At 50.2% G+C, this 26,651-nt stretch overlaps 1 protein-coding gene across 5 annotated transcripts; it reads right to left on the reverse strand.

Annotated features, from left to right (window-relative positions):
- Nucleotides 1-4,686: 4,686 nt before the first annotated feature.
- LOC146333773 (solute carrier family 71 member 1-like) lies at nt 4,687-26,064 on the reverse strand. 5 transcript variants are annotated; one of them, XM_084825614.1, is made up of 13 exons: nt 25,803-26,011; nt 22,803-22,847; nt 22,102-22,197; nt 18,644-18,706; nt 16,832-16,959; nt 15,576-15,690; nt 13,072-13,290; nt 12,675-12,788; nt 11,740-11,811; nt 10,816-10,928; nt 9,596-9,693; nt 7,950-8,116; nt 4,687-7,335 (listed from the first exon to the last, which is right to left on the reverse strand). In XM_084825614.1, exons 1-13 carry the CDS (start codon nt 25,983-25,985, stop codon nt 7,123-7,125), a joined length of 1,626 nt encoding a protein of 541 aa, XP_084681740.1. In that variant the 5' UTR covers nt 25,986-26,011; the 3' UTR covers nt 4,687-7,122. The 5 variants fall into 5 exon arrangements, with proteins under 5 accessions (XP_084681740.1, XP_084681744.1, XP_084681741.1 ...); XM_084825618.1 differs by lacking the exon at nt 22,803-22,847 and adding an exon at nt 24,170-24,267 and having other exon boundaries at nt 25,803-26,010; XM_084825615.1 differs by lacking the exon at nt 22,803-22,847.
- Nucleotides 26,065-26,651: the final 587 nt, after the last annotated feature.

Genomic DNA, 26,651 nt, shown 5'->3' on the forward strand with positions numbered 1-26,651 from the left:
AGTGGAAATGTTCCACTGGTTCATTTTCCCGCAGAGACATTTTTCCATTTTTGTACGTTCATTAGTAAAAATACATTACTATTATTATTATATTTATTTATATCCCACCTTTTCCTCAATACTGGGACTCAAGGCAGCTTTACAACATTAAAAACTTGCACAGTTTAAACATATAAATAGAAATATACAAAAGTTAAAAATATAAGTAAATCATCAATATTAAAATTGTATAAAACATCAAAATTTTAAAAAACAAACAATATAAACCATAGTATCAATCCATGATATTCTCACAGGTCCAGACTATCTATCCCCAAAGGCCTGCCAGGACAAAAAAGATTTTACCTGCCTGCGAAACATACCAACGAGGGTGCCACTCTTGCCTCCCTGAGAAGGGAGTACCAGAGCCTTGGGGCAGCCACCGAGAAGGCCCTCTCCCGTGTTCCCTGCAGGCAAGCCTGTGATGGTGGCGGGATGGCGAGAAGGGCCTCCCCTGAAGATCTCAGGGCACGAGCAGGCTCATAGGGGAGAATACGGTCTTTCAGATAACCTGGACCCAAGCTGTATAGGGCTTTATAGGTCATGACCAGCACTTTGAATTGTGCCCGGAAACAGACTGGGAGCCAGTGAAGCTGTTTTAGCAGAGGAGTTGTATGCCAATTGCAAATACAGTATTAGGAAAGCTTGAGAGTTTCAAAGTTATAACTAATGTTTTTCAGGTGATTATTCCTAGCCAGTATATGAGAGAAGAGAGAGAGTCTGTCACTGAAATACATATATGCACAATTCTTTGGGTTGTTAGAATTAATTAGGGTGCCAACAGTTTTCAGTACCTTTGGGTTTTTTCCCCTTAAACAATATAAAGGAAGTACATGCTCTAGTCTTTAATTTTTTGCAAGTATTTCAATAAAAATGTCTATGTAATATAACATTTCAGTGCCATTAAGTGTGCTTTAATTTCTGCCCTTAAACATTTTAGTTTCAATATTTGTGGTGTATTAGGACAAAGAGTTGTGGGCTTTTTTGTATTGGGCACTTTTTATTTTCTTGTTTACTAAATGCAAGAAAAATAAACATGCTAAATTTGATCTCTCTAGGACAGAGCTTTCCAAACTGTGTGCCACGACACATTAGTGTGTCGGCGGCAGTGTGTAGGTGTGTCGTGCGAAATAAGGGCACCGTGGAGCTCCCTTACTCGCGTTTGCTTCCCTTGGCCACTCCCCCGGAACTTCCTAAAGCAGCTAATGTTAAAGCAGCTAAGGCTTAGCTGCTTTAACATTAGCTGCTTTAGGATCATGTGGCATCTTGACGTAGGGCGCACGTGATTGGCGGTGTTGGAGCAGTATGGCGAGGTAGAGGCATGGGGCGAAGAGAGGGGAGGGGAGAGCAGAACTTGGCCAACACCGGCGCGGAGAAGTGGCAGCGGTCACCAGCCCTGCGAGATTTCGAGTGCACCCTTCGCGGACTTCTGTACCGCGCTCTTGTGCGGCCAGGCCAGAGTAGCGCGCGGGTGGAAATGCTGCCTGGGACTGGGACTGCACCAAGCAGGCCGTCCGCCGTCTTGGCCAGTCGGAACGGAGCTCAGTGGAGGCCAGAAGCCTCAGAATCAGTGTGCTCCCAATCACCCGGGCGAGCGCAGCTGCAGGCTGTCACCCAGTCAACCCACCTGCTGCTGGCTGAAGGGAGGCCACCCTCCCAAACCCAATGTGGCAAACAGCAAGACACCCACCACGTGGCACTTATAATTTGATTTCTGCCATTTATTTTTATTTTTATTCTGCTGTAATTTGGATTAACCACCCACCGGCAGTGTACCACCAGAGAGTGCTGAAACAGGACTCTGGACATAGGCATTGCAAATATTTACAGCAATATAGCCTTGTAGTGAGACATATATTTACACCATTTTTGTTGGACTTTTGCTTCTCTACTTCATGTGTTTTTGCAGCTGAGCTCCTACCTGGGCCTGTGTGTCCTAATATGTATTGTAAATACTTTAGTTAATTTTGTTTATTTTTCACATTTTCTTGCACATATTTACATATTGTTACTCATAAATGACAACAATGTATGTTATTATCTTACAAATCATATTTTTAAAAATATAAATGAAAGGTTTTCATGAGATATGTTCTGTCCCCATACATTTCGTTATTACAATTTATGTATGTGTCTCATAACAGGTTAGTTTAACCTCCGGTTTGCTAGTAAAACTGAATTACCGTGTCACGAAATGATGCATGTCTAAAAAGTGTGTCACCAACATGAAAAGTTTGGAAAGCTCTGCTCTAGGGCATCAGAACATTTTCCAAGGCAAGCTGAAACGTTTCCTCTGCAAATGACCCTATGCAAATTAACCTAATTAGCACTGGACATTTTTCCAATTCAGTTTTTTCTGGGAAACCCACATCACTGCTGACTGTTAAGACCACCTCTGCAGGCTCTTCTTGCAATGGTTGAACGGGTGGCTACCCCAGTTGCTGGGGAAAATGGGTGGGAGGGTGCTGTTGCACTCTTGTCCTACTGGTGGGTATTTATTTATTAGATTTATTAGCCGCCCATCTGGCCAGCTACCCAGCTACTCTAGGCAGAATACAATACTAATAACACGAAATACAACAAATTTACATATTAACTGAACAAAACAACATAACAAAACAACACTGCTCTAAAAAACCCTAACCCACCCCAAATGCCCGCCTGAACAGCCAGGTTTTTAAAGCCTGGCAGAAGCTCATCAAAGAGGGGGCATGGCGGAGGTCACTAGGGAGGGAATTCCACAGAGTGGGGGCCACCACAGAAAAAGCCCTCTCCCTAGTCCTCACCAGCCATGGGTTTCCCGTGGGCAGCCAGCTGGCCACCATGTGAAGAGAATACTGGACTAGACGGACCCTTGGTCTGATCCAGCACGGCTCCTCTTTGGTTCTTATGTGGAATGCCCTTCCCAGGGAAATCCACCTGGCGCCTGCACTGTATATGTTTAGATGCCAGGCTAAGACTTTCCTCTTCCAGCCTTTAATCTTTAATCTGTTGCTCTGATTATTAACTTTGCTGCCAACGCTTTAATATTTTGGATGCTTTTAATATCATGAGATGAAAATTTCTTAGTATTTCCACCAGCTGTATTACGATGTTACGATGTTATTGTTTGGGGTTTTTATGGTTATAAACCAGCCCGAAGGCAGCTGGGCAATATAGAAATTTAATCTGCGAAGAAACAAGGGCTTTGGATGCGCAAAGGCCTATGCTTGATCCTGGGTCTCTCTCTGTAGAAAGGATTTTGGGTAGGAGGTGATTTATTTATTTATTTATATTTCTATGTGATGTGCTGCCGCTGTTCAGGCTCTTATGCCAGTTGACAATACCAGGCTGGATGGAGAAATAGGCTAACCTGGTAGAATCTTTATCAAGGGTATGATGGGAAAAGGCCTCTTTTTCCTGGAGAGGTGGTGATACCGGGCTGGATGGACAAACAGCTCTTCTTCGATGCATGGTGCTTGAACAATGGAATTTGCTTCCACAAGATGTAGCAATGGGTACCAACAGCTTGAAAAGGGGAATAGGCAATAGAGGGCAAGGTTACCAATGGCTACTAGTCATGAGGGCTACCAGCACACCTCTGCAGTGTTTGGGTACCTTTCTTGCGTGCTCGGCCAGCTTGATATAAACCTGTGATACCAGCTTTCCTGGCAGGGCGGTTTTTGACAACCCTCAGAGGCAGCTCAGGGGCAAGGTACTGCCTGTCAGCAAGGCTGTTTGGGGCTTATGCAAGACTCCCCCCGCCCCAACCTGTCATCCATTAAAGAGGCGCTTCTCAGGGCTGTGTTGATTTGGTGACAGTTGGGACCTTCTGCACCCAAGCTGACCAAAGCAAAAGGACAAAAGCTGAACCTGCCATAGTATGACGCATGCAATTTGGCCGTTTATTAGTCTTATGGGAGGAAACTGACCTTTCCCATCCCCAATGCATTTGAAAGCACTGCTATCCCACAGATTACATGGTGTGTGTTTTTTAGGAATTCCTCTTCAGATTCTTAGGATGCAATCCTATGCAGGGTTAGACAGAAAAAAAGTCCTACAGCTCCCAGCTGGGAGTTGTAGGACTTTTTTTCTGTCTAAACCTGCATAAGATTGCACCCTTAATTATTTAAAGGATTGTGTAGCAAAGGAGGGTTTGGGGTTGGTTATTAATCTCTTAAGAGCAGCAAAAATATCTCAATTCATTTTGGAAAAAAGGGAATTGCTCCCCTGTTGTCCGGTTGCTTTTGTCAGGGTTTGGGATGCTGCAATCATGAAGGAGTTAACTTTCCTTAAAGCCAGACAAGATCAAATGCTTTAAACGATACATCTGGGGAAGATGTCCGTTGCTACTCCTTGTTCATGCTAATTTGAATTATTGTTAAAAGGAAGTATGGATTTGAGATGGAAGAAAACAAAATCAACTGTGTGTGTGTGTGTGTGTGTGTGTGTGTGTGTATCTATCTAGATCCATGCTACAGCAGGCGTGGGAAACACATAGGCCTCCATATGCCTAGGACTCCAACTCCCATCAGCCCCAGACAGTCTGGCCAATGGTCAGGGATGGTGGGAGTCCAACACCATCCAGGGGGCCAAAAATGCTGACCTGTTCCAGAGAGACCCTTCTGCAACACCTCTGAAAAAGAGAGGCCGACAAGTTTCACCAATCAGAGGAAAAGACACTTTTAATAAATATCCAGGAAGTTTTAGCCCAACTCTGAATAGAAATCCAAAGTGTTAAAAATAATTTTAAAAATCACATTCTGCCAGCAGCTAAGAAAATACAAAGGAATCAACAACCAAGAATCAACATTGAGTCACCTGAGTGGAGAAGCTGCTGAAGCTAATGAAGAAGGTTGGGGGGTTGTCGGTGGAGGGCAACTGTATTTCCCCAGCTCCCCCTAGCCCAATTAAAAAAACAGCTGAGTTATAAAGAGGAATCTAAAACATTAAAAAAAAAAAAGACTGAAAGGCAAATGAAAAATAAGGGATAGTTTACTGGTTTGGAGAGCATTATAGAAATACCTTTCTAAATCCTTCTCCCAGCCTGGTGCCATCTAGACATGTTGAACTACAGCTCCTGTAACCCCAGCAAGGCTGTAGTCCAACACATCTGGAAGGTGCCAGGATGGGGAGAGGCTGCATAGAAGTATCTTGGGATACCTGGCTGATGGGGATGCAAAGAAACAGGGGGGGGGGGAATATCATTTGGCCTGGCCAGCAGGTGGCATAAAAGCAATCACGGAGTCTACAGCCCAGGGTATCCCCTTCAGGGTAGTGCACTGTGTGGGTGCATATGACTAAGCAAGATGCAATATATTGGAGGGGGATTGTCCTCAGTTTTCAGCCCCATCTGGGACCTCGCAGATAAGCAGGGCCTGGGGTCTACAGGTGACGGCCAAACCCTCAAGGCGAAGAGCTCCGAGGAGAGCAGGAAGGGGTAGCGGCCATCTCTCTGCACCCCCAAAGCAAGGAGCCTTGCCCCTATTGCCGCTGCGAGATTTGAAGCAGGGGAGCAGGGCTGTGCGAGAAGTCAGCCACCAGAGGGGACTGCATAGACTGGAATGCAACTCCCATCATTCACAGCTAGCATGGTCACTACAACTCCCATCATTCCCATGCTGGCGCCAGGTGGGGGAAGGCTGCTTGACATCCTTACTTCGGAATCAATGGGGCTTACTTCTGAGTAGGCCTCGACAGGATTGCGGAACTAAGTGCCCAGAGAGAGAGAGGGGGCTGCCTGGAAGAGAGGTGAGGCTGGAACACACTCGCTCACGCAGAGAGGCAGCGAGCACCCTCCTCCTTGACTATTTAGATGTTTTACTCCTTCACAGCATCCTAGCCGTTCTCCCAAGGCACACAGTTTAGAGGGATGGTCAGGAAGAGGCGGCCTTCTTCAAACAAAGCAGCCATTTGCAAACTCGCTACCCTCTGCCAAACACCCCCTTTCCACCCCCTGCCCTTACGGGAGGATTGGAAAGGTTAAATGACAACAGACTGACCTGATTGGAAGAAATGCCTCTAAGTGCTTCAGAGGAACCCAGGGGCACCCTGGAGCAGAGAATGACCCAGGGCATGACGCTCAAGCAGTGGGAGAGCGGGAGGGAATGAGCAGAATTCCTTTGTCTGTTGACAGGCTTCATACTTCAGAACCCATTTCATCCTCCTGGGGGCAAACCTCTGGTTGGTCTGGGTGAAGCCACAGCATTCCTTCGAGGCACAGTGCGGGCACAATCCGGTGCTCCCCAGAGAGCCCTCGGCATGGAAGAGGTTCCGCCCCGCTGTCCTTCCAGCTTGCAAAAGCCCCCCAATTCCTCCGGCTCTTCCCAGTTTCTGAAGTGCATACACCAGGTGGAAGCCGACCACCGAGCGGGAAGGCTCCTTTTCCAGCTGTGGATACGCAAACATGGGTGGCCCTGGGCTCACCTAGAGCTGAAGAGGTTTAGTCTTTGCGGGGGCGAGGGAGGCAGCCCACACATGACAGAAGTGGATGCGTGGCAGCGATCTGTGAGGGTTGCAATGGAAATTCTGCACCGGGAGTGGTGGCAAGACCCTTAAACTTTTCTACACAGAGGCCTCGAAGCCCAGGCTGAGCGCTAGCTGCAGAGAGCTCGCTTGCCTCAAGCCGTGTGTGGCCCTCTCTCTGACAGAAGCAGTTCTCCAGTGGCTGAAGCCAGGCACAATGTCCAGTGACAGACCATGGGGCTCAAGAGAGAGGTACTAGCAGTGACGTGCTTTTTCAAAGGCTCCCTGCTTCAGAGGAAGGGGCAGGGAGCGGACGCACTGGCGTAGCCTTCGTTTACGATGAAGAGCGGGAGTCAGATCGCCTCCCCGTCCTCCCAACTAAAAAGGAGGAGCTCTCACGGGCTTCCCACAACGCTTTGCAACATCCATCGCACAGAGAATATCAGGGATCTTTCAGGGCCCCGTGCTACAGGCTTCCTCCCCTTTGCGTACCGGCTGAATGTTTGGAATGCTTTCCCTGCTGCCCCCTGCAACAGCAGCACAGTCATGTGACCTTCTTGCCTCTCCACCGCCAGCCCCCCGGGGCGCAGCCTGTCTGTGGAGAGCGTCACAAGTCCAAGAGGCCCCTCCCTGCCGCCCTCAGACGCTGCCGCCACCCTCCAGCAGGGGCTCCGTGCTGCCCGCACCCCGCAACGGGGGGCCGTGGGGGTGGGCCTGTGCTCCATGGGCCTGCTTCCTGTGGCTGCCTGACCTCAGGGTGAGGCTGTGCTCTGGGATGAACAGGGCCACGAGGAATGCCAGCAGGACTGAGCACGCACCGAAGAGGAATGGGGGCCCTGGGATGATGCCCCTCTGGAAGACAAGAAACAAAGGCCAACCGTTACCGACGCCCCACAGAAAGAGAGGAGAGCTCAGCTCAGCCAAAGAGCGCCCTGCATGCCATTGGAAGCTGCCCCATCCAGAGTCAGGTCAATGGTCTGTCTAGCTCAGGATCGGCCCCCTGACTGGCTGTAGCTCTCCAGTCTTTCCCCTCCCCTCCTCCCTCAACCCTTTTAATGGGAGATGGTGGGGACTGAAGGTGGGACCTTCTGCATGCAAAGCAGGGGCTCTGCCCCCAAAGAAAAAAAGCAAGACTCCAGTCCTCATTGTTTTATGGACTGGTTTAAAGGATAGGTTGGACAATTTATCCATCAGCCCAGAGCTGTCTAGTGTGCCTGGCAGTGAGCCTCAGGCAGAAAAGACTCTCCCCGCAACCCCTGAATCTGGAGACGCCACATGCAAAGCAAGGAATACAACCTCCACCACCGGTAGCCGGCCCACAAGAATAGTTCTTCCTAGGACATGGGGACAAGCAGGCACTGTCACTCACAGGTTCCACTACAGGCACCTGCGGCTTGACCCAGATGTGCTACCCGCTGCCCTGCCCTTTCCAGAAAGAGGCGGCCCACAAAAACCCAAAGCAGCACCTCGTCAGTTGGGTTGGCCATGTTGGGCCTGGTGGCTCTGCTCCGGGTTTCCACCTCGGCCATCTCAGTCAGCTCCACGTGGAAGAGGTAGAAGACGAAACCGTAGAGGGCCGGGCCCAGCCCGTTGCACAGCCCCCGGATGCCTGTGACCATCCCTTGAACCACCCCTGGGGAGAGAAAGGGGAGAGGCTGGGATACGAACCAGCCCTCCTTTTCCATTGCTGCTTCTAGTCAAGAGGAACGCAGGGATGGGAGCAAGAGGCTGCAGGCAGCAACCCGCTGCGCCAGGGGTGAGCTAGCTTTGTTCCTGCACGTTCTGCTCGTTTGGGTTTTAAAAAATAAATAAAAGGTTGCTAGAAATGGAAGGCGGCCCACCGATGCATGCAAGATGAACAGAGCAAGAAGGCACATAAGGGATCTATGAACGGAACTGTCACGTGATCCTGAGCAGGAACCAAGGTTGCCACGGCCTGCCTTGCATAACAGCCTTTGCAAGGACCCCAGGGTCAGCATCCGGTATACTGGGGCAGCTGCCAAGGCTCACGTGCTCCTGCTGGGCCCAACTGATGCACACCTGGCTTTGAAACCTGTCTGCACCCGCTAGGGATGTTGGAGGAATCTGGTTGGTGGGGGGGAGCTCAGCCCCTCTGGACTTCAGTTCGTCTTCTGCCAGCCCGTCCCGACTCAGTCCGCAGCGAGTGGGACCAGCTGGCTGAGTTTCTGCAATTTTTTTATTTGCAGAAACAGACATTTGTGCAAATTGCAGGTGCAATTTGTGCAAATATCTATTTTCGCAAATAAAAAGACGACGTAAAAAAACCCTGGAATTCAGGGAAAATGCACGGTGGGCTCACAGATGCAAGCCGATTCGGGCATGCTGTAGAAGTCCAGAGAGCCCCCAAAAGACCAGACTTTCTGGTGATAGACATGCCTAGTGAGCATCTCCTCCAGCAGGGCCACCACCAACTGGGCGCCCCAGGAGCACCACCACCGCCGCCTCTGATCAGCCCCTCACCCACAGCCAGCAGAGCTGGGGCACATCCCCCGGAAGTCGAGCACCTTTAATGCCCCAGCATGCAAGGCCGTGTAGCATTTGCATGCTGGGCACTCTGTGGAATAGCATTATAGGCAAGATGGTGGCTGCCCTGTGCCATTTGGCTGTTCAGCTCCCACAGGAGGCACGATCCCTCCTGTGGGTAAGTTGGGAGGGGCAACAGTCACGCTATGCTGATGGCCCACTAACGCCCACACCTCAACCCCAGAAAGAGTAGCCCAGGTTACACGCTCCTTCTGCCCATTTGGAAAGTAGCCCCAAACCAAGCAAAACTAAGCCAATGCTTAAATGGCTCAGGCCAGACAAGGGAAAAACAAAATAGGTGAAAAGATGGTACAGAGATATGGCAAAGTGGGCTAAGAGGTGCAGTGTGGTGTGCTGGTTTGAGTGCTGGACTGGGGAGACCCAGGTTCTAGTCCCCACTCACCCATGAGGCTCACTGGATGACTTTGGACCAGTCCTTGACCTACCTCACAGGGTTGTTGTGAGGATAAAGTGGAGAGGAGGAGCATGTACGCTGCTTTTGGGCTCCTTGAAGCAAAGGCGGCACATAAATAATACTGATAATACTAATACTAATAAGTAAACGTACCTTGCTGATCAGGCTCTGCATTTCTGGACACCATAGCACTAATAGCGGGGAAAGTGATGCTTGACATGGCGGCCACCGCCCCAGCAGCCCATATCATCCTGGCAGGGGAGACAAGCAAAAAGGCACTAGACCAGGAATATGTACTGGAAGCGGGACTGAGGCAGCGGCTGAGTGGGCTGCTTTGTACAGCCACAGACCGTGGGTCCGTCCAGCCCAGCATTGTTGAATTGGAGAGGCAGCAGCTGTCCAGGGCCTCTGGCAGAAAAAGGGGTCATTCGCTCAGCTGCAACCTGATCCCGTGTGAAGTGGCGACACAAGGGACTCAATCCGGAGCTTCTGCATGCAAAACGGGCGCTATACCGCGCAGCTATGGTACGTCGAAAAATAAAGGATGCTTCCTGTCTTCATAGTTCTGAACAGAGCAGATTTAAGTGGGAACAGAGGAAGCTGCCGTATACCAGTCAGACCCTTGGTCTGTTAGCTCACTAAGAGCGTAATCCTGTGCTTGTTTAGACATGAACCTACTCGTACACTAAGGCCTACCTCCAGGTGCCTTCTGAACTGCCGTCCAAGGGCGGTTCAGAAGGCCGCAACAAAGAAGAGGGCCTTCTCAGTGGTAGCCCCCCAATCTTGGAATGATCGCCCTGACGAGGCCCACCTGGCACCAACATTGCTGTCTTTTCGGCACCAGGTTAAGACCTTTCTCTTCTCTCAGGCATCTGGCAGCATGTGAATCTTAATCAGGTCCTGGATCCACTTTTAGAGTTGTTTTGAGAGATATGTTGACTCTGCGAGCACTGTTTGTTGTGTTTTCATGTGAATGGTTATTTAAACTTTGTATACTGTATCTTTAATGGCTGTTGATATTTGTAAAATGCCCAGAGAACTTGGCTATGGGGTCATATAGAAATGTAATAAATAATTACATTTTCTCCCCACGAGGTCTTTCTGTCCTTCCTTTGCCCTTCCTTCCTTCCTTCCTTCCTTGCTGCTCTGACCAGGGCCTCAGCGAAAAAGGGATCTTCCCGGTGGCCTGCAACGCTGTCTTTTTCTTAACTGGAGATGCTAGGGATCAAACCCGGGACCTTCTGCAGGTGAAGCACATACTCTCTCGCCAAGCTAGGGCTCCTCCTTGGCTCTATTATTTTCTAGATTGCCTTGAGAGTTCCATACTGGGGCTTGGCTTCCAAGGCTCCAAAATAAAGGGAACGGGTGCTTACCAAGGCTGGGATCCGAAACCATACCATGCCAGCTGTAGGATCTGGAACCCGAGACCCAGAAGAATGGTGTTCTTGTTTCCTATCGATCTCATGAGGATCCCTAGTACCACCGTCTGTGGAAGGAAGGAAGGAAGGAAGGAAGGAAGGAAGGAAGGAAGGAAGGAAGGGGGAAAACGTAGGAACACAAAACAAGGTCAGATTATTTTCCCTTCGAGCGTAGCGTTATTTCCTCTGACTTGCATCTTCAGGGCCTGGGACACAGAAGGGTCTCTCTTGCTACTTTTTACATGCTTTAACTGGGGACTGAACTCAGGACCTTCTGGGTGGCAAGTGGCACTGAGCCACTGAGCTAAGGTTCCTCCCCTATGATCACTTCACATTGCTTTGACGCAGCGTCACCCAAGTTTTCAGAAGCTGAGGAATACCTCCCTCCCCAACCTCAGGAATTAAAATCGGAGGCATGTTTTACTCTTCTCTGTCCAAACAGGGTTTATTTTTAAGGAAGGGTTAGGAATTACCTGCCCTCAAAGAAGCCACACATAATGTTTCTACACAAGTCACTGCTTTTAAAGGTATGCCTCTGGACTGGAAAGAGAAAAGCCAAAGGCAGAAATCCCTGCAGAAAACCCAATGGGTACACCCCTCAGAGATGCGGCTGAATTGCCCAGTTACACCCAACGCAGGGATGGGACAGAATAACCTTTTCCTGCAGGGGCTGAATGGAAAAGGACAAGACCAGAATATGGCAGATGATGTAGAGATATGGCTGGCAGCTTCTCCTGTGGGCGGATGCGTTGTGCTCGCAGAGGCTCTCCATTCTGAAGATGAGCATTCCTCATGGCACACAGTTTGGGGGTTTCAGCTCCAGTGGGACCGCTCTTCTAGCCACTGTTCGGAGGAGGAAGTAAACAACCTGGGACTCACCTGTGCTAAGATGGAAAGAATCCCAACGATGCCGATAAAGGCTGCCACTGTCTCGGAGGAAAAGCTGATGACCTGGAAAAGAGACAGAAGCCAATGGACACTGAACTTGGGCTAGTTGGGAATTAAGGCCAACGCTATCTACAGTCGGGTCAGCAACCAGCCAACCCACAGAAACCTCCCCTCCCCTCCCTCCCTCCCTCCCTCCCTCCCTCCCATTCTTTTCCCCTTCCTCCCTCCTTCTTCCCTTCCTTCCTGCTCCCTTCCCCTTTCCTTCCTTCCTTTTCCCTCCCTCCCTCCCTCCCTCCTGCCCCTTCATGTCATTTCTCCACCTCTCTATGAATCATCCATCACTCAAGGGCAGGGATGCAGAACCTCACATTTTGGGGGGCCAAATCCAGCCCTCGGGGTGTGGGTGTCCCAGGTGGTCATGCCCCCTTCCCCATGGCCACTGTTCGGTGTTTTCCCAGCTCTTGCTGCCTTCTCCCCCTGCTCCGCCAGTTCTAAAAGGTTGAAATGCTTCTCTTAAGGTTCATGCACTGGTAGACTTTCAGCTAAAATATGCTCTTTTTGGCCCCGCCCCTTTTGCCTTTGGCCTACCCACCACTGGAACGCAGCCTGAGGGCTTCTCTGAAATGGAATGCGGCCCAAAAGAATAGAATGCAGCCCAAGGGTAAGCCGCTGTTCAGGTGATTTGTCGAATTGAGAGAGATCCTGACTGCTACGGAGAAGAATTGCATCACAGGGCTGCCAATTTCAGCAGCAGCCCCATATCGACCGTGAGAACACACGTCCAGCCTTGAGAGGGTTTGGAAGAGGGCTTTTGGTCCTGCAGCCAGCTTCCAAGCTCCTGCCCTCTTGAAGGGACACCAAACAGCCAACACAAAAAGCCACACAGCTTCCCTGCCATGCTCCAAATCCCCGCTCATTTGGCTCACCTGCCGCAGGTACAGGAAGAAGCTGGAGTACTGCCCGGCTTCTGGGAGGTAGGAGAGGAAGACAGCGATGCAGATGAGGAGCACGGTCGAGTCCTGGCCCACTTTGCGGAGAGACTGGGAGAAAGGAGAGGGCGGGCTGTGGTTAGCGCTCCCTGTGACTTGGTGAATGCTTCCCATCTTGGCTGGGAACTATGGGAGTTGTAGTCCAACACTACAGGCATCAGGGTGGGAAAGACCGAGATAGCCCTTTGGGTCTGATCCAGCAGGGCTCTTCTTATACTCACCCGGGGAACTTGGGAAACATTTGACTTGAGGCTCACCCTTGGCCGCCCCTGCAGGGGATGTGGGCTCCCAATCCCCACCCTCTGCCCATCAACGGAGCCGCCAAAGAACTTACAGCAAAGGGGTCTGCCTGCTCCCAGGAGATGGGCGCCCCCCAGGAGGCCGGGCGCATCTCCTCTGGCAGGGACTCTGGCACGGCCAAGAGGATGAAGCCGAGGTCCAGCAGCGCCACCCCCGAGGCCAGCACCACCACCAGGGTGTCGCTGTAATCACGGGAGAGGTAAGCCCCAATGGCCGGGCTGGTCACCAAGCTGGCGGCAAATGTGGCCGAGACCTGCAAGACAGGTGTTCAGCACCAGGGACAGAGGAAGCTGCCAGGTCGTGTCAGCAACCCCAGCTGAGAGCGGCTCTCCAGGATTTCAGAGGGGGCTCTTTCCCAGCCCTACCCTGGGGACGCCAGAGGCTGAACCTTCTAATTATTACAAGTATTTTTGTACTGCCTTTCTGTAAAAGCAGAAGCGAAACCCACAAAGGCGGTGCATAGCAAAACCCATCAAGAAAAACAGCAACAATGTGAACATGAAAACCAGTGAAGAAACTGTCATGAAAACTTCAATGAACCTGGGAGTAGGGATGCCTGTCTCTGGGAAATCCGGAGCTTTTTTGGCTCGACAGTTCTACAGCATGTACAACTTGCTTTGCAACTGAAAGCTGGGCTGCTGGCTGTTCCCCGACCGCCGGGAACTTTCTTGCACATTTTTTTGGGAAGGTTCTGCAATTTAAACAAATTCCGGAGCAACCCACAGAAATTATGCCCAAATTTGAGCAAGTCACACCCGAATTTGTGAAAGATGCAGGACTGCCCCCCCCCCAATGCGTACATTTCCCAGAAAGTTCATGAACTGGCCCAACTGGCTGCAGATTGAGTCAGGCACCACAGCAGGAACCAAAATGAAGTCCAGGGGTTGGCAAGCGTAAAACTCATCGAACTCCAGCCCCCAAATGGATTTCTCCAACATCCCTACCTGCGTGGCTGCATGCAAAGCTACAATCCTTCTTATCTATATGGCATGGGACCAGGTTACCTGAAAGACCGCCTTCTCCCTTACTAGACTGCCTGGGTCTTAAGATCTTTGGGAGAGGCCCTTCTTTCGACAGCACCGCCTTCAGAGCTGCGTTTGGTGATGATGCAAGAAAGGGGCCTTCTTGGTGGCTGCTCCCAGGCTGTGGAACTCCCTGCCAAGGAAGGCTAGGTTGGCTTCCTCCTGGCTCTCCTTCCGTTGCCAGGCAAAGAGGTCTCTATTCAAGCAGGGCTTTGGCATCTGCTGGGTTGGGTGCTGTTTTTTATTCTGTTATTGTTGTGTTTTTTTAATTGTGTTCTTAATGTATCTTTTTTATCATTGTTTTAATCACGTTTTTCTTTATGATGTAAGCTGCCTTGACTGCTAATTCCTTGGAGGAAAGCCGGGGTACAAATCAAATAAAGAAATACAACAGCTAGGCAACATGGCACCGTTTCCTGGGATAGCCTAGTAATTATTACAAGGAGACCCAGGGTTCACACTTCCCAATGGCCTGGTTCCAAGGTAATTATCTTGGTTTAAGAAGCCATGGTTTACTAGACTGAGAACAAATCTTGTGTTTGTGTAGTCTATCCTCATACACCCATCATGCACCTGACTTTAGTGCTTCTATTGTGATCTATTAAACCAAAGTGTTACATTTAGGGTGCAATGGGAAACTGTAACTTAATAGACCCAAGAAGTCTTTAATAAAGGCAGGAAAGGGCATACTTGTTCTTGGGTCTAATAAACCATTGTTTGTGAACTGGGATTGGGATGCATGAGAAATTCTTTGGGTTTGCAGTTTAATGTGAATTTACCAAATCTGCACAAACCAGAATGCAATAAGATATTCACACTCTCACAAATTTGGCAGCACAGTCTGCAAACCAAACCCCCCACAAAATGCACATAATTGGGAAAAGTGCATCCCCAAACTGCACTACATTACAGGAAATTACTCGCAAAAACTGTGCATACTTAAGAGTATATACAAAAACATTTATATTTGGAAAACTGCATACAAAACTGTGTACATTCAAATAAATGTGCAGAAAATATGGACACATTTTCAGGCACACTTAAAAAAAAAGAATTCGCATGTCAACGCAGAAGTGGGATGCAATGAACTTAATGGAGGAAAAGCTGGAGCTCCAGTATCTCTCAAAGAACACTGGACGTGCCATGGAAATTCACTCTTTTCAGGGGCTGGAGGGCATCAAGAGTGGGTTAGTCTTCTTACTGATTCTTAAGGCAGGGCTATTTGATTTTTCTTGCCTCTTGCAAGAGATTTCACAACTGAGATAGCCTTCTGTCACCCTCCTAATAATATTCTAGTGCTTACAAATTCACCTTGAGCTGCTGGAATGTTTGTAAACATTCCGTAACATCACAGCCAATATCTAGCCAGGGACAAGCAAGAGCTGGTTTTAGACGGGGATGGCATCTGGAGGGCACCCGGTTGGGGAAGGCAGGCCTGCTGTCTTAAGAAGAGAACCAGCAGCCAGTCATGTTTAGAGGGACAAAAAGAACTGCTAATAAAGAAAGACCTCCTTACCAATCCGTAAGCTGTACTACGTTCGTGCTCCTGGGTGATGTCAGCGACGTAGGCAAAGATCACTGAGAAAGTGACAGCAAAGACGCCGGACATCGAAATGATGGCAAAATACCACCTGGAACAGAGAAAGGATAGTGGGGAGAGTCAGGATCCAAAAATCAAGGGAACCCAATGGAGGACGAGAAAGCCTGTTCCTTGCCGTGAGCCAAAAAATGGGGTTGTTGGAATCCAGACTGGTGCTCCCTGTTTGGCAAGAACCACCCTCAGCGTGACCAAGTAACTAGCCGCCATATTTCGTGCTCTTGACAGCCTGCAATGCAGCCTGAACTCTGAATTGCACTGCAAAAGGTAGCAGGAAGGAGTGGCAATCGCGGCCATTGAGAGATAGTTTAATGACTTGTTTATGTGTCTGAGTTCCATGGTTTTTGAGGGGCCTTGGTGGTTAGTGGCCCAAGTTCTCTTCTCCACACAAGTGCCCTGCTGCCCTCTAACAAGCGGCCACAGCTTCCTCCCATAGCTGGAGCACCAGAGGTGAGGTGGGGCTCTTCCCAGCAGCTGCCCCCTCCCCAGCTCTGAAGTTGGGAGGAAAACTGGGGGTCCTTTGCTTTGTTGCCGAGGCAACCCAACCGACATAGTTGCCACCAGCCTTCCCTCTAAGGCAACCACAAGGGTTTCGCTTGGCTAGCAAAGTCAGCCAAAAACTGAGGATCCTGGTAACAGCAAAATATATATATATATATATATATATATATATATTATACACCATTTTGAGAGCCTTGACATGGGCAGACTTCTGGCTCGTGGGATCTATTTTGCTGTTGTTTTTGCTAGAACCTTGTGAACTACCAACCGGAGCCTGGTGCCAAAGACAGAACGAAAGAATCTAGATCCCAGGAGTTGATTTCGAGTGCCAGAACTGCATGAAGCACACAGTCCTTCCACTCCTGGTTAACCCCAAGTTCCTTTGTTTCAGCAGCATTTTTTTTAAGTGGTGGGAAAGAAGCTTCACTGCTGCTGCTGTTAAATGAATGCAAACCCCTTGGTGATCTATCAAATCATCCAGAGATCTCTGCAACTATTTCTCATTCAAGCCTAGGCTGGTTTAGAGCTGAGGAAAATCCAGGAGCCCTCAGAGAAACCGTTTAGCTGCGCCAGAGGCCAGGTCCGGAGCCAAGCCCAGATCCAAACCATAGATTTCAGCCACAGCACCTTCCTAGCTCATCAAAGGTCTTCACTATCCCACGCCTGCAACTCACCATGGACTGATCTTCATGAGAGGGATTGGTGCACAGGTGAAGAAGACCGTAAGGAGGAGGAATGATTTTCTGCCCCAGACATCGGACAGCGCCCCAATCAGTGGGGCACTTAGGAAAGACAGCAGACCCTAGAAAAAGAAATGGGGCGATGGCAATCGTTCCATCACCTCAGGAAGACATCCCATAGCCATGTCTGCTGTGCTATCTTCAGAACTGGTAAGAGGGCCCCCAAATCCATATAAGCCTGTTTGTCAAGAGTAAGATGTTTCCTCGCCTGCCAAAACATAAGCGGCCATACTACCTTGCTGCAACAAAGGGAGAGACAAGACTGCAAGGATTTTTCTCAGGGTGGTTCCTCCCCCCAGATGGCTTGGACCAACTGCCTTCTACAGCGACCATCCCACCTGGACATGATCTAACACTACAGAAGAACTGTGAACTTCCTTTTATTAAAATAATGGCCAGCAGTCTACAAAACATGACACAAAGCTATACGCTCCCTTGAACGTGCCAGCAAAAAAGCCGTATATAAATGCAGGAGATAAATTCAGGGTATGATCTCTGGGGCGGGCTGGCTGGGGATGTTGGGAGTTATAGGACCTGTTTCTATATAGACATAGGATTACACTCTAAAAATCCCATTTTGAAAGTGGACTAATGTATTGCTCTAATGCAGGGGCAGGCAAGCTGGCACCCTCCAGATGTTTTGGACTACAACTCCCATCACCCTTGACCAGTGGCCATGTTGGCTGGGGCTTATGGGAATTGAAATCCAAAATATATGGAGGGCACTAGCTTGCCTGCCCCAACGCCCCAAGATTTCACATGCACCCTGGGTTAATCCAGGCTGCAGTAAAGAGGCCATTCATTTGCGGGGCATGATTCTGGGTGTGGGCCTGAAGAGATACGTCAGCTCACTTTCTGCACAGCCGGGGGGGCAGACAGGATGGCCACTTTGCTCCCGAAATGGGTCGGCCCTCTGTCAAAAGGAGCTCGGCCAGAAAGGAACAGGCTACTCCGAACCTGAAACAAACTCAATTCTAGGCACTGATTTTGACCGTTAATGGCATAAACAAGCTTTCCCCAACCTCATGCCCTCCAGATGTACATGGTGGTTAGGGAACGATGGGAGTTGTAATGGGGAAGGACATCCGGGTGGGTAAGGCTGCCCTTAACTATCTGGGACCCAGGTACTTCATGGACCAGCTTTTCCCATCTGAACCTACCCAGTGGAGGCTGGTGGCTCCAATGCCAGTGGGGCAGTGCATCCGCTCCGGGTTTCAGTCAGAACTCTAAAGGAGCTGCAAGCACCTTGGAGAGCTCCTTTAGAGTTCTGGCTGATTCTGACTGAAACCCAGAGCGGATTCACCACCTCACTGCCATCGGAGCCACCAGCCTCCACTGAACCTACCTGTGCACTCAGGTAATCTATGCTCCTCCGCCTACCCCGCTCCATCAGAAGTGCAGAAGGTGGAGACACAGGACAGGGCCTTCTCTGCGGCAGGATCGAGGCCGAGGAACGCGCTCCCAGGGAGGCTCACCAAGCCCAAGCCTTTAGCTGTTGCCTGGAACCGGCTTTATTTCAGAGGGCATTTGGGTCCTAATGAACTTGTTTGAGCAGCTGTCCCTTCCTGCCCTAATCAGCCATTTCGCTGGCTGCTCTGGCTACCTTTTTATTCTCGGAAGCAGCTTTGTGGACCTGCTGTTGGGTTGAAAAACAGGATACAAAAGGCTGAAAATAATTCAAAACGTTGCTTTGCTGCAGCCTGCTGCGCACTCAGAAAGAACTGGGGTTGGCGAATATTTCCTTACCTTGACTCCATGTATCAGCCCGTTCATTAAGAAAGTGTGTTGAGGGAAGGTCTGGTGTAAGACCTGCAAGGGCAATCAAACGCCAACAAAGTCAATGCCAAACCGGGCCCTCAAATGACTTTCCAAACCTGTGACAGTTTCAAACAGCAGTTTGGGGTTCAGGGTGGCAGTCGAGCAGAGGGACCACCTTCCAAGACAGTTCAAGCACACATGGAACTTAGGCGTGCTCCTGCCTGGATCTGAGCCCATGTTTCTTGAATCCCCGGAAGCCATTTTAGAGAGGCGCCCCCACTATTCACACATTGCCTCCCCACCCACCCCCAAAGCATAACCTCCAGCTTTTCTTTGGCCTGGTTTCAATCTTGCTGCCTTCTCTCCCCTGCCATCCCCTGAATTTATTATGAAAATAGGAAGGGCACATAAATTCCTGTGTACAGTTATCGAGAATATCCAAAGAGCAAGACGAAAAAGGACTGTTGACAATAAAATACCAGCCAATACAGTGGAAAGCCAACCCATTTTGAAAACCAAAAGAACTTCCACCTGTAGAATCTATTACCGTATCCTTATTCTTCCTGCTGCCCTCGCCCTATCGCGCCGCCAAAGCATTTGGCAATCAACCTCTTGTGAACAAACGCCTCATTTCCCAGATAATCAGATCATCTTGAGAAATAATCAAAAGGCAAGCTGTACGCCAGAAGGTGATGTGGCAAGCTGCCCCAGGAAACGAGGCCAAGAACACCTTCCGAGATGTTCCAAAATGGGCAGTTTCCTGATGCACAGGTTTCCTCGTAAAAATGGCAGACGCTCAAATGGGAGCTCCTTCCTGCCGGGGACTTTGAGAGTGTGCTTTGGGTCATGGGTGAGGTGGGGAACCTCAAAAGCAGATCTTGTAGAAGCTGGGAGGAAAGCAATTTGGTGGAGCCGCAGGAAGAAGGAAAGAACCCACAAAACAAGGAAGTACCCTGTGGACACAAAACACACACTTAGGGGACTGTGTTAGGGTGCACCGGGTTTGCAGATCAGCCCAGAGAAGTTACTAGTCCACAAGACATTTTACTTGCTTGCTGTCAAGAAATCCATTTTTTTTTGCGATTTCGCTGCTGGCAACAAGCTCCATTTCTGAAGACGGGCTGGCACGCACCCGCTAAACCCCCCTGCGTGCATTATCATAAGGTGCTCTAGTCTCCAGGCCTTCAAGGTCCGACCTGAATTTCTGCTAAAATTAGACAGACTGCTTTCAGCTGGGTTGTAGTGAGAGCTTTTCACCTCCCCTCCTGGAAGCCGAGGTAGTTATCCCGCCCAACAGTGACTGGCTGTGGAGGCTCACCTTGCTCATCTCAAAGGCCTGGGGGGAGGTATAAAGCTAAGGGGGCTACTATCGCTTTTTGGTCTTCAATCTGGTCTTCATCTTTGTTTGGTCTTCGTCTGCTAACTGGCTTTTGGACCTGTGAGGTTTTGGATACTGAACTAGGCCCTGTCCTATGGGAAGACCCTTCCTTCGGTAAAGGCTAGGCTCTGCTTTATTATTTTGCCTGCAGCATTGCTTCAAAAGGTTTCTCTATTGTTTTAAAGGGTTTCTCAGACTGCTTTGGGTTGTCTCTGATTTCCTCTGATATTTGTGCACCTTTTCTACCCCTTTCCCCCTTCCTTATTGTTAATAAACTTCACATCTATTTCAAAGTGTGTGCGTGCTTTACTCCACTTAAACCTCAGCACAGAATTCAGAGCCTTCTGTTTTGGTCTTGCTACTATTTAGAATTTGGTGCGTGAAATAGAGGGTATTGGTTGGAACCCTCATTTCTGTGCCCCAATGGTGCCCTGAAGGTCTGAGGATCCCCTGGCTCAGGCTGATTTGGATGTTAAGGGGTGGTGGCAGTCTACTGGGTAATTTGTTTGCCTGCTGCCCTCACTGCAGGGAGTTGGGGGCAACCCCTCTTAACCCTCATGCTTGCCTACTTGCTCATTTTACGGATTTATATCCACCATTTAAGTCTCCCAGGGGGCTTACAGAAGTGTCCTGGACGAAATTGTTTTCAGACTCAGCAGGGGCGGGCTTCTGTATGTACATCTTCCACTCTAGAATAAGCCAATGGCCTCTGGACCCTATGTCAGAGGGTCTGCTCTGGAAGGCCATGCCACGAGGCCAATACCCTCTCGTGTTACCCTCCAATGATGCCTCAGCAGTGGCAGGAGAGGAAAGAGCAGCCTTCACCAATCTGGTGCCCTCCAGATGTGTTGAACGGCAACTCCCGCCATCCTCAGCCAGCATGGGAATTGCAGTCTAATACAACCAGAGGGCTGTGCTAAGCAGATGGAAGCTAATTCTCTTTTGTAAGCTGCCTTGGGAGGACTTTACAGTGAAATGTGGCATGGAAGCCCTTCAAATGAATAAAATCGGAACCTGAGCATTTTATTCTGCCCGTTAGTCGGCACCATTCTGAACTAAGGGCTCAGCACGGCTTGAAAGCTACCTTTGGGGCAGGAGTCAGTAGCTGGTCGCCTCTGGTGAACAGGAAAGCCCTCCAGACAACTGTATGCCCTGGCTGTGGGCTGCTAAGGTTTGGAAGTGCCGAGATAATGATAAGCCAGACCCAGGTTTGCTTACAAGCAGCCTTTATTGAGTACTTACAGCACACAGGCATATCCAATGGTTGGACCAGACAACTTCTCTGAACCCAGAGCCATGGGGTAAAATAGGTTTTATACCATACATGTCAGCAGTGAGGCAGCATGACAGCAGCAAGTGTTAATTCACATTCATCTGCAACTTTCCCAGCACAGGCTAACAGCACTTGTTCAGAGGGAAAACAATCAGAACTTTCCCAGCACAGACACCTGTAGCTCGGCATAAACATAGCCTCACTTCTCAGGCACATCCTAGACCCTGGTAAGATACTAGCCTTCGTTAGCATAGAATGTGCTGAGGCCGCACTATCGACCTTTGACTCATCTCACATGCTCAGAGGCCCACTAGCAAGGAAACTGCACCAATAATGAGCCTAAGCAAAGCATTATGGATCTCTAGGCCCCTCTAAAACTACAGGTGACTTGGTTACACTCCTGGGGCCATTACAGCATCCTGGCAGAGAAGTTTGTGTCCACAGGAAAAGGGGCTGGTTCTTTCCCCTTTTCAGGCTTTCAAATGTCCCACCAGCAAACAACAACACAGGCACATGCATATTCGCAGGCAGGCGAGTAGCAGTTCCAACCGAGTTATTTGCAAGGGAGCTCTGGAGATTAAAGATCCAGCAATGGGTTCTCGTCACGGGGGCAAAACACATTTGGGCCTAGTTCAGTAACAGGAGGCGGGGTGGTAGGGAGGTGGCTAGGGTGGAGGAAACTTCTACAAAGAGATGTAAAGACTTTCATTGTTTCATGCTGATGTTCTGTTAAGCAGCATCTCCTCCCTCCAGCTCCTTCTGTCACCTTTGCGGACCATGCAAAAAATGACTCACCGTTAGCATTGGGGTGGTGAGCAGCCCCCAGGCGAAGAACTCCAGGAAAATGACCACCACGGCATGGTACACACTGGGATCCCCAATTCCGTGTCTCTGGAAAACGTGGGGGATGGGATAGAATATCAGCACCTACCTTGGAGACGAGCTTTATTCCACATTCTATATTTATTTTAGTCTTCCTAAATCTGATGTCCTCCAGATGTTTTGCATGACAACTTCGAGCATTCTTGACCATTAGCCATGCTGGCTGGGGGTTGTGGGGAGTTATTGCCCAACTCCTCTGGTGGGCACCAGGTTGAGGAAGGCTGATATATATCATAAGGAAAGTATAATTTGTGTTGTTATTTTTATAAGGGCCCATTTTCACATTGACACCATTTTAATTTGTGTGCATGCTGACTGCGACACATTTCCTACACAGCTTCTCTCCTACCCTTCCCTGCAGAATGTTATCAGTGAAAACATTGAACAGTGATCATGTGTAAATACCAGGTAGCTACACAAACAAGGTGATGTTCTGCTCCTGGGGACCCAAAGAACATCCACAGTTAAGCAACGCAAAATTATAGGCAGTGATGCAGGTTTGCTGGAGAATTTTCCACTGCCCTAAATCAGGCTGAGATACAATTTAAAATATTGGGCTTATATTTAGTAAACAAAAGCCAGTAAGAAGTATGCCACATTAATTTTTTACTTACTGTATAAAATAAATCAACCTTTTCCCCAAAAGCCCAGAAGCTGACCTGAAATATTAGAGCGGGGTGGGGGAAAGAGATCTCTAAAATGTACAGAACGTTTTAAACAAACACAAAGCTTTACTTGGAAATGATTTTTATTGGAATACCTGTAAGTAGTTTTAAGATATGACAATGCAATAGGTGTCTCCCTTGCATTACTGAGATTTTAAAGGGGACAGCCAATGTGGTGTAATGCAGGGGTGGACAGAAGGTAGTTCTCCAGAGGTTTGGGACTTCAACTCCCCAAAGCCCGTGCCAACATGGCTAATAGTTAGGAGTCCTGGGAGTGACATCCAAAACATCTGGAGATCTACTTTCTGCCTGGCCCTGGAGTAATGGTGAGAGTGCTGGATTATTAAACAGCAAGTATCAATGTTTATGTAGGGCACATTTCAAGCATCCAGAATGCTTCATGAGACGTTCTCAGAAATCCTTAAAACAGAGCTAGAGATTAGAATTCCTTACCGGTCGAGTGACGGGGCAAGAGAACCATGATTTGCCCATGGTCAAAGTGTGAACCAGGGACTTCCCTGCTACAGCAGTATATATTTTATGTCAGCCCTTCCCAACCTGGTGTGCTCCTGATGTGCTGTAGTACAACTCCCAGCATCCCCCAGCCAGCGTGCTGGGAACTGGAGTCCAACACATCATGCCAGGTTGGGGAGGGCTGTTTTATGTCGAAGCCGAGAAAGATTCAGTAATCCATTTGAGCTGCCAAGATAAACTCCAAGGAGGACCGGGGTAAGTGGAAAATCTAGGCTGCCAACCACAAAGGACTTGTCTTTCAAGAAACAGGTAAGGGTCCGGTTTGAGGAGTTTTTCAGCCCCTCAAAAAGAGCCTTTATTCGACTGGTTGAAGCTGGTACCAGGAAGTCCTTGATAAGTGCAATCCATCTTTTTGAAAACAAACAAAATTAAAGCCCTAAAGGACAGGGTTGTATTTGAGAGAATCACAGATACACTGATTAATGTAGATGCTGATGTGAGCACTGGAAATGCACTGGACAGAGTCCAATTGTCTAGTAGTACAATGGCTGAAGACAGGGTCTTTCTATCTTCCCCCCAGCCCTGCACAAGCCTAAAAATCAGAGACTGGAATCTAGAAATGTGAGCTTTCAGCTTTGGGGTAAGTAGCTGGTTTAGGCAACACCCAGCCAGCAACTTTCCTAAGATTTAAAATTGGACTCCTATTTTGCACAGCTAGGGGTGAATCCCATGCCTCAGGCACACCTGTACATACTTGGAAAACAGCTTCAGCTTCTTAAGCGGGGGGAAATGCATCTGGACACGTACACTGGGTTTGCACATAATGCGAAGCCAGGGTTTACCAGTACATGGATGAGGCTTTACAAGGCTGAGCGAAGCCTGGGCTCGCACACTCCTGCCTCTCCTCCTCCTGGGTGGCTGAAACAGGAGCAAATCTCTCCTGAAGAAAACAATTAGGAAATATGAAGGCAGGGTGTAAACATCCGAGAAAACAAATGAAGTAAGGGCTAAGAGACCACACTATAGAGCTGGAAGCATCCCCTTCAAATCAGGCAAATTGTTCCCTCTCGGCTCCTGCCTGACCATTAGTAATATTAGGGAAATAACACTGGCCTACCTGGCTGGAGGGTTCTTACAGGTCACACAAGATAATGTAAAGGATGCATATTTTGATTTTTTACTGTATTGCATTGTTTTACGTTGGTTTAGATACCCTGCTCGGAAATCTGTTTGGGGACGAAGATGCCATCATAAAATGTTAAAACCAAATAAATATGAAATAAAATCTAGCAGGGTTGTTGTGGGGTTCCCAGTGAAGTAATCAGTACGCATAACTAGAATTATCAGCGTTCAGTTAAGAGAGCTGCTGTAAAGCAGTGTGTACGAATGCAGGCATCTTTTCTTTGGCTTCTGCCTCCACCTTAAACTCACCAGGCGGCTTTAAGGCAACTGTGCCCAACCTGGTGCCCTCCAGATGGGTTCGACTACAACACCCAGCATCCCAGCCAGAGTTATAGTCCAACATGCCTGGAGGGCACCAGGTTGAGGAAGGCCTACCTTAAGGTCACCTTCCTTCCCCGTCGGCAACAGGGAGGCAGTGGCCAGGGAAAACCATGCGTCTTTTACCATGTATGGACCACCTCTAGCCCACCTTCCAGGGTCGTTATGGGGACAGACCACAATGAAAACAACGCACGTCAAGTGCGCCGAGAGTATCTATAGCTATACAATCAGAGGGCTGCTTTGAAGGCTTCCTTGGCTGAAATCCTGCCCCTGCCAGGAACCCACCAGGCATCAAGGTTCTATGTACAGAGGAGAAAGGCAGGAGAGACTATGCCGCTGGTCTGCCAGAGTGTTGGACTAGGAGCCGGGAGATCCGGGTTCTAGTCCCCACTCGGCCATGGAAGCTCACTGGGTGACTTTGGGCCCGTCACAGACTCAGCCCGACCCGCCTCACAGGGTTGTTGTTGTGAGGATAACATGGAGAGGAGGTGGATCATGTAAGCCGCCTGGGGTTCCTTGCAGGGGAAAAAAGGCGGGGTATAAATGCAATAGATAGATAGATAAATAAATACAAGGCTGTTGTGAAAGGAGGGTGGGACTTAGAAAAATAACATACAGGGGTCACTCTGCGAGCATCCAAGCTGTGATCCGGTTGAACCAACTACGCTTCAGTCAGAGCAGCTTACGGAGCTGCTCCGCGTGGTATCGGCCTCACGAGCCGGGGAAGCCCGTCCCCGAAGCCCCCGCAAGGGGCGGCCAGGCGGCTGCGAGGACGGACGCGGCCTGCGCCCCGCCCGCCCCGCCCCTCCCACCGGCGGCACGGCGGCCGCGGCAGAGAAGGGCGGGCGGGGCTTCTTGTGGGGGCGGATCACGCCGACACGGCCGACACGAAGTCCGGGGGGGGCGGAGAGCCAGTGTCACTGCGGGCCTCCCTCGCGGGGCCGCTGTGGCGACGCCGGCTCACTCACTCACCCCGGGCCCGTCGCGGCCGGCGGCCCTCCCGGCCAGGCGGAGGCGCGGCGGCTTCGGCTTCTTCTTCTTCTTGTCGCCGCTCATGGCGAGGGGAGGCCCGGCGGAGGCGGCGCGTCCCCCATCCTCCGGCGCCTCCTCCGCTTCCCCGTCACCGAAGGGCCGCCATCTCCTAGGCGACCGCATCGCCTCAGGCGCCGGGCGGCCCCCCTGCGCATGCGCGCGGACGGGGGGCGGCCGATCCCCGCGCGCGCTTTCTCTTCTAAGCCCCGCCCACCTGCTGCCTCGGCCGGCCCTCTCAGGCGCGCTCCTCTCAGGCCCTTCCCCGCCTCCGCATAAGCCCCGCCCACTCGCTCCTTCGGCCCCTCCCGCTCACGCCTAAGCCGCACCCTCTCGTCAGTCAGCCAATCACCTCCAGCCCCCTCATCCACTGAAGCTCCGGCCGTCACCAGCTCTGAGCCTGTTGGCTCACGCCTTCACCGGCTCCCGCCCCGCGTCCCGCAGGCCTACGCCACGCGTCCTATTTAATCAGCCAGTCGCCTCTCTTTCTCATCCGAGCTCCGCCCGCCCCTTGTTCCGCGCTGGCTCTCTTGGCCAATCCTCTTTCGCCCTTCCCTCTCCACCCACTTGTTCTCTCAGCCAGTCCCGTTCACTCCCTCCCCTTCCCCGCTGCCCCGCGCAGGGGCTCCCCGCCCTCCAGCGCCGGGTCATTTGCTGTTGGTCAGCCGTGCCCGACTCTTCGTCACCCCGCGGACCGCAGCGCGCCAGGCCCTCCCGTCCTGCGCTCTCCCCCGGAGCGTGCTCAAGTCCATATGCATCGCATCGGTGATGCTATCCAGCCATCTCACCCTC

Source organism: Heloderma suspectum, chromosome Z (genome assembly GCF_057233095.1).
Source record: "Heloderma suspectum isolate Gila_16-S chromosome Z, 16-S_ref, whole genome shotgun sequence".
Lineage (NCBI taxonomy): Eukaryota > Metazoa > Chordata > Lepidosauria > Squamata > Helodermatidae > Heloderma > Heloderma suspectum.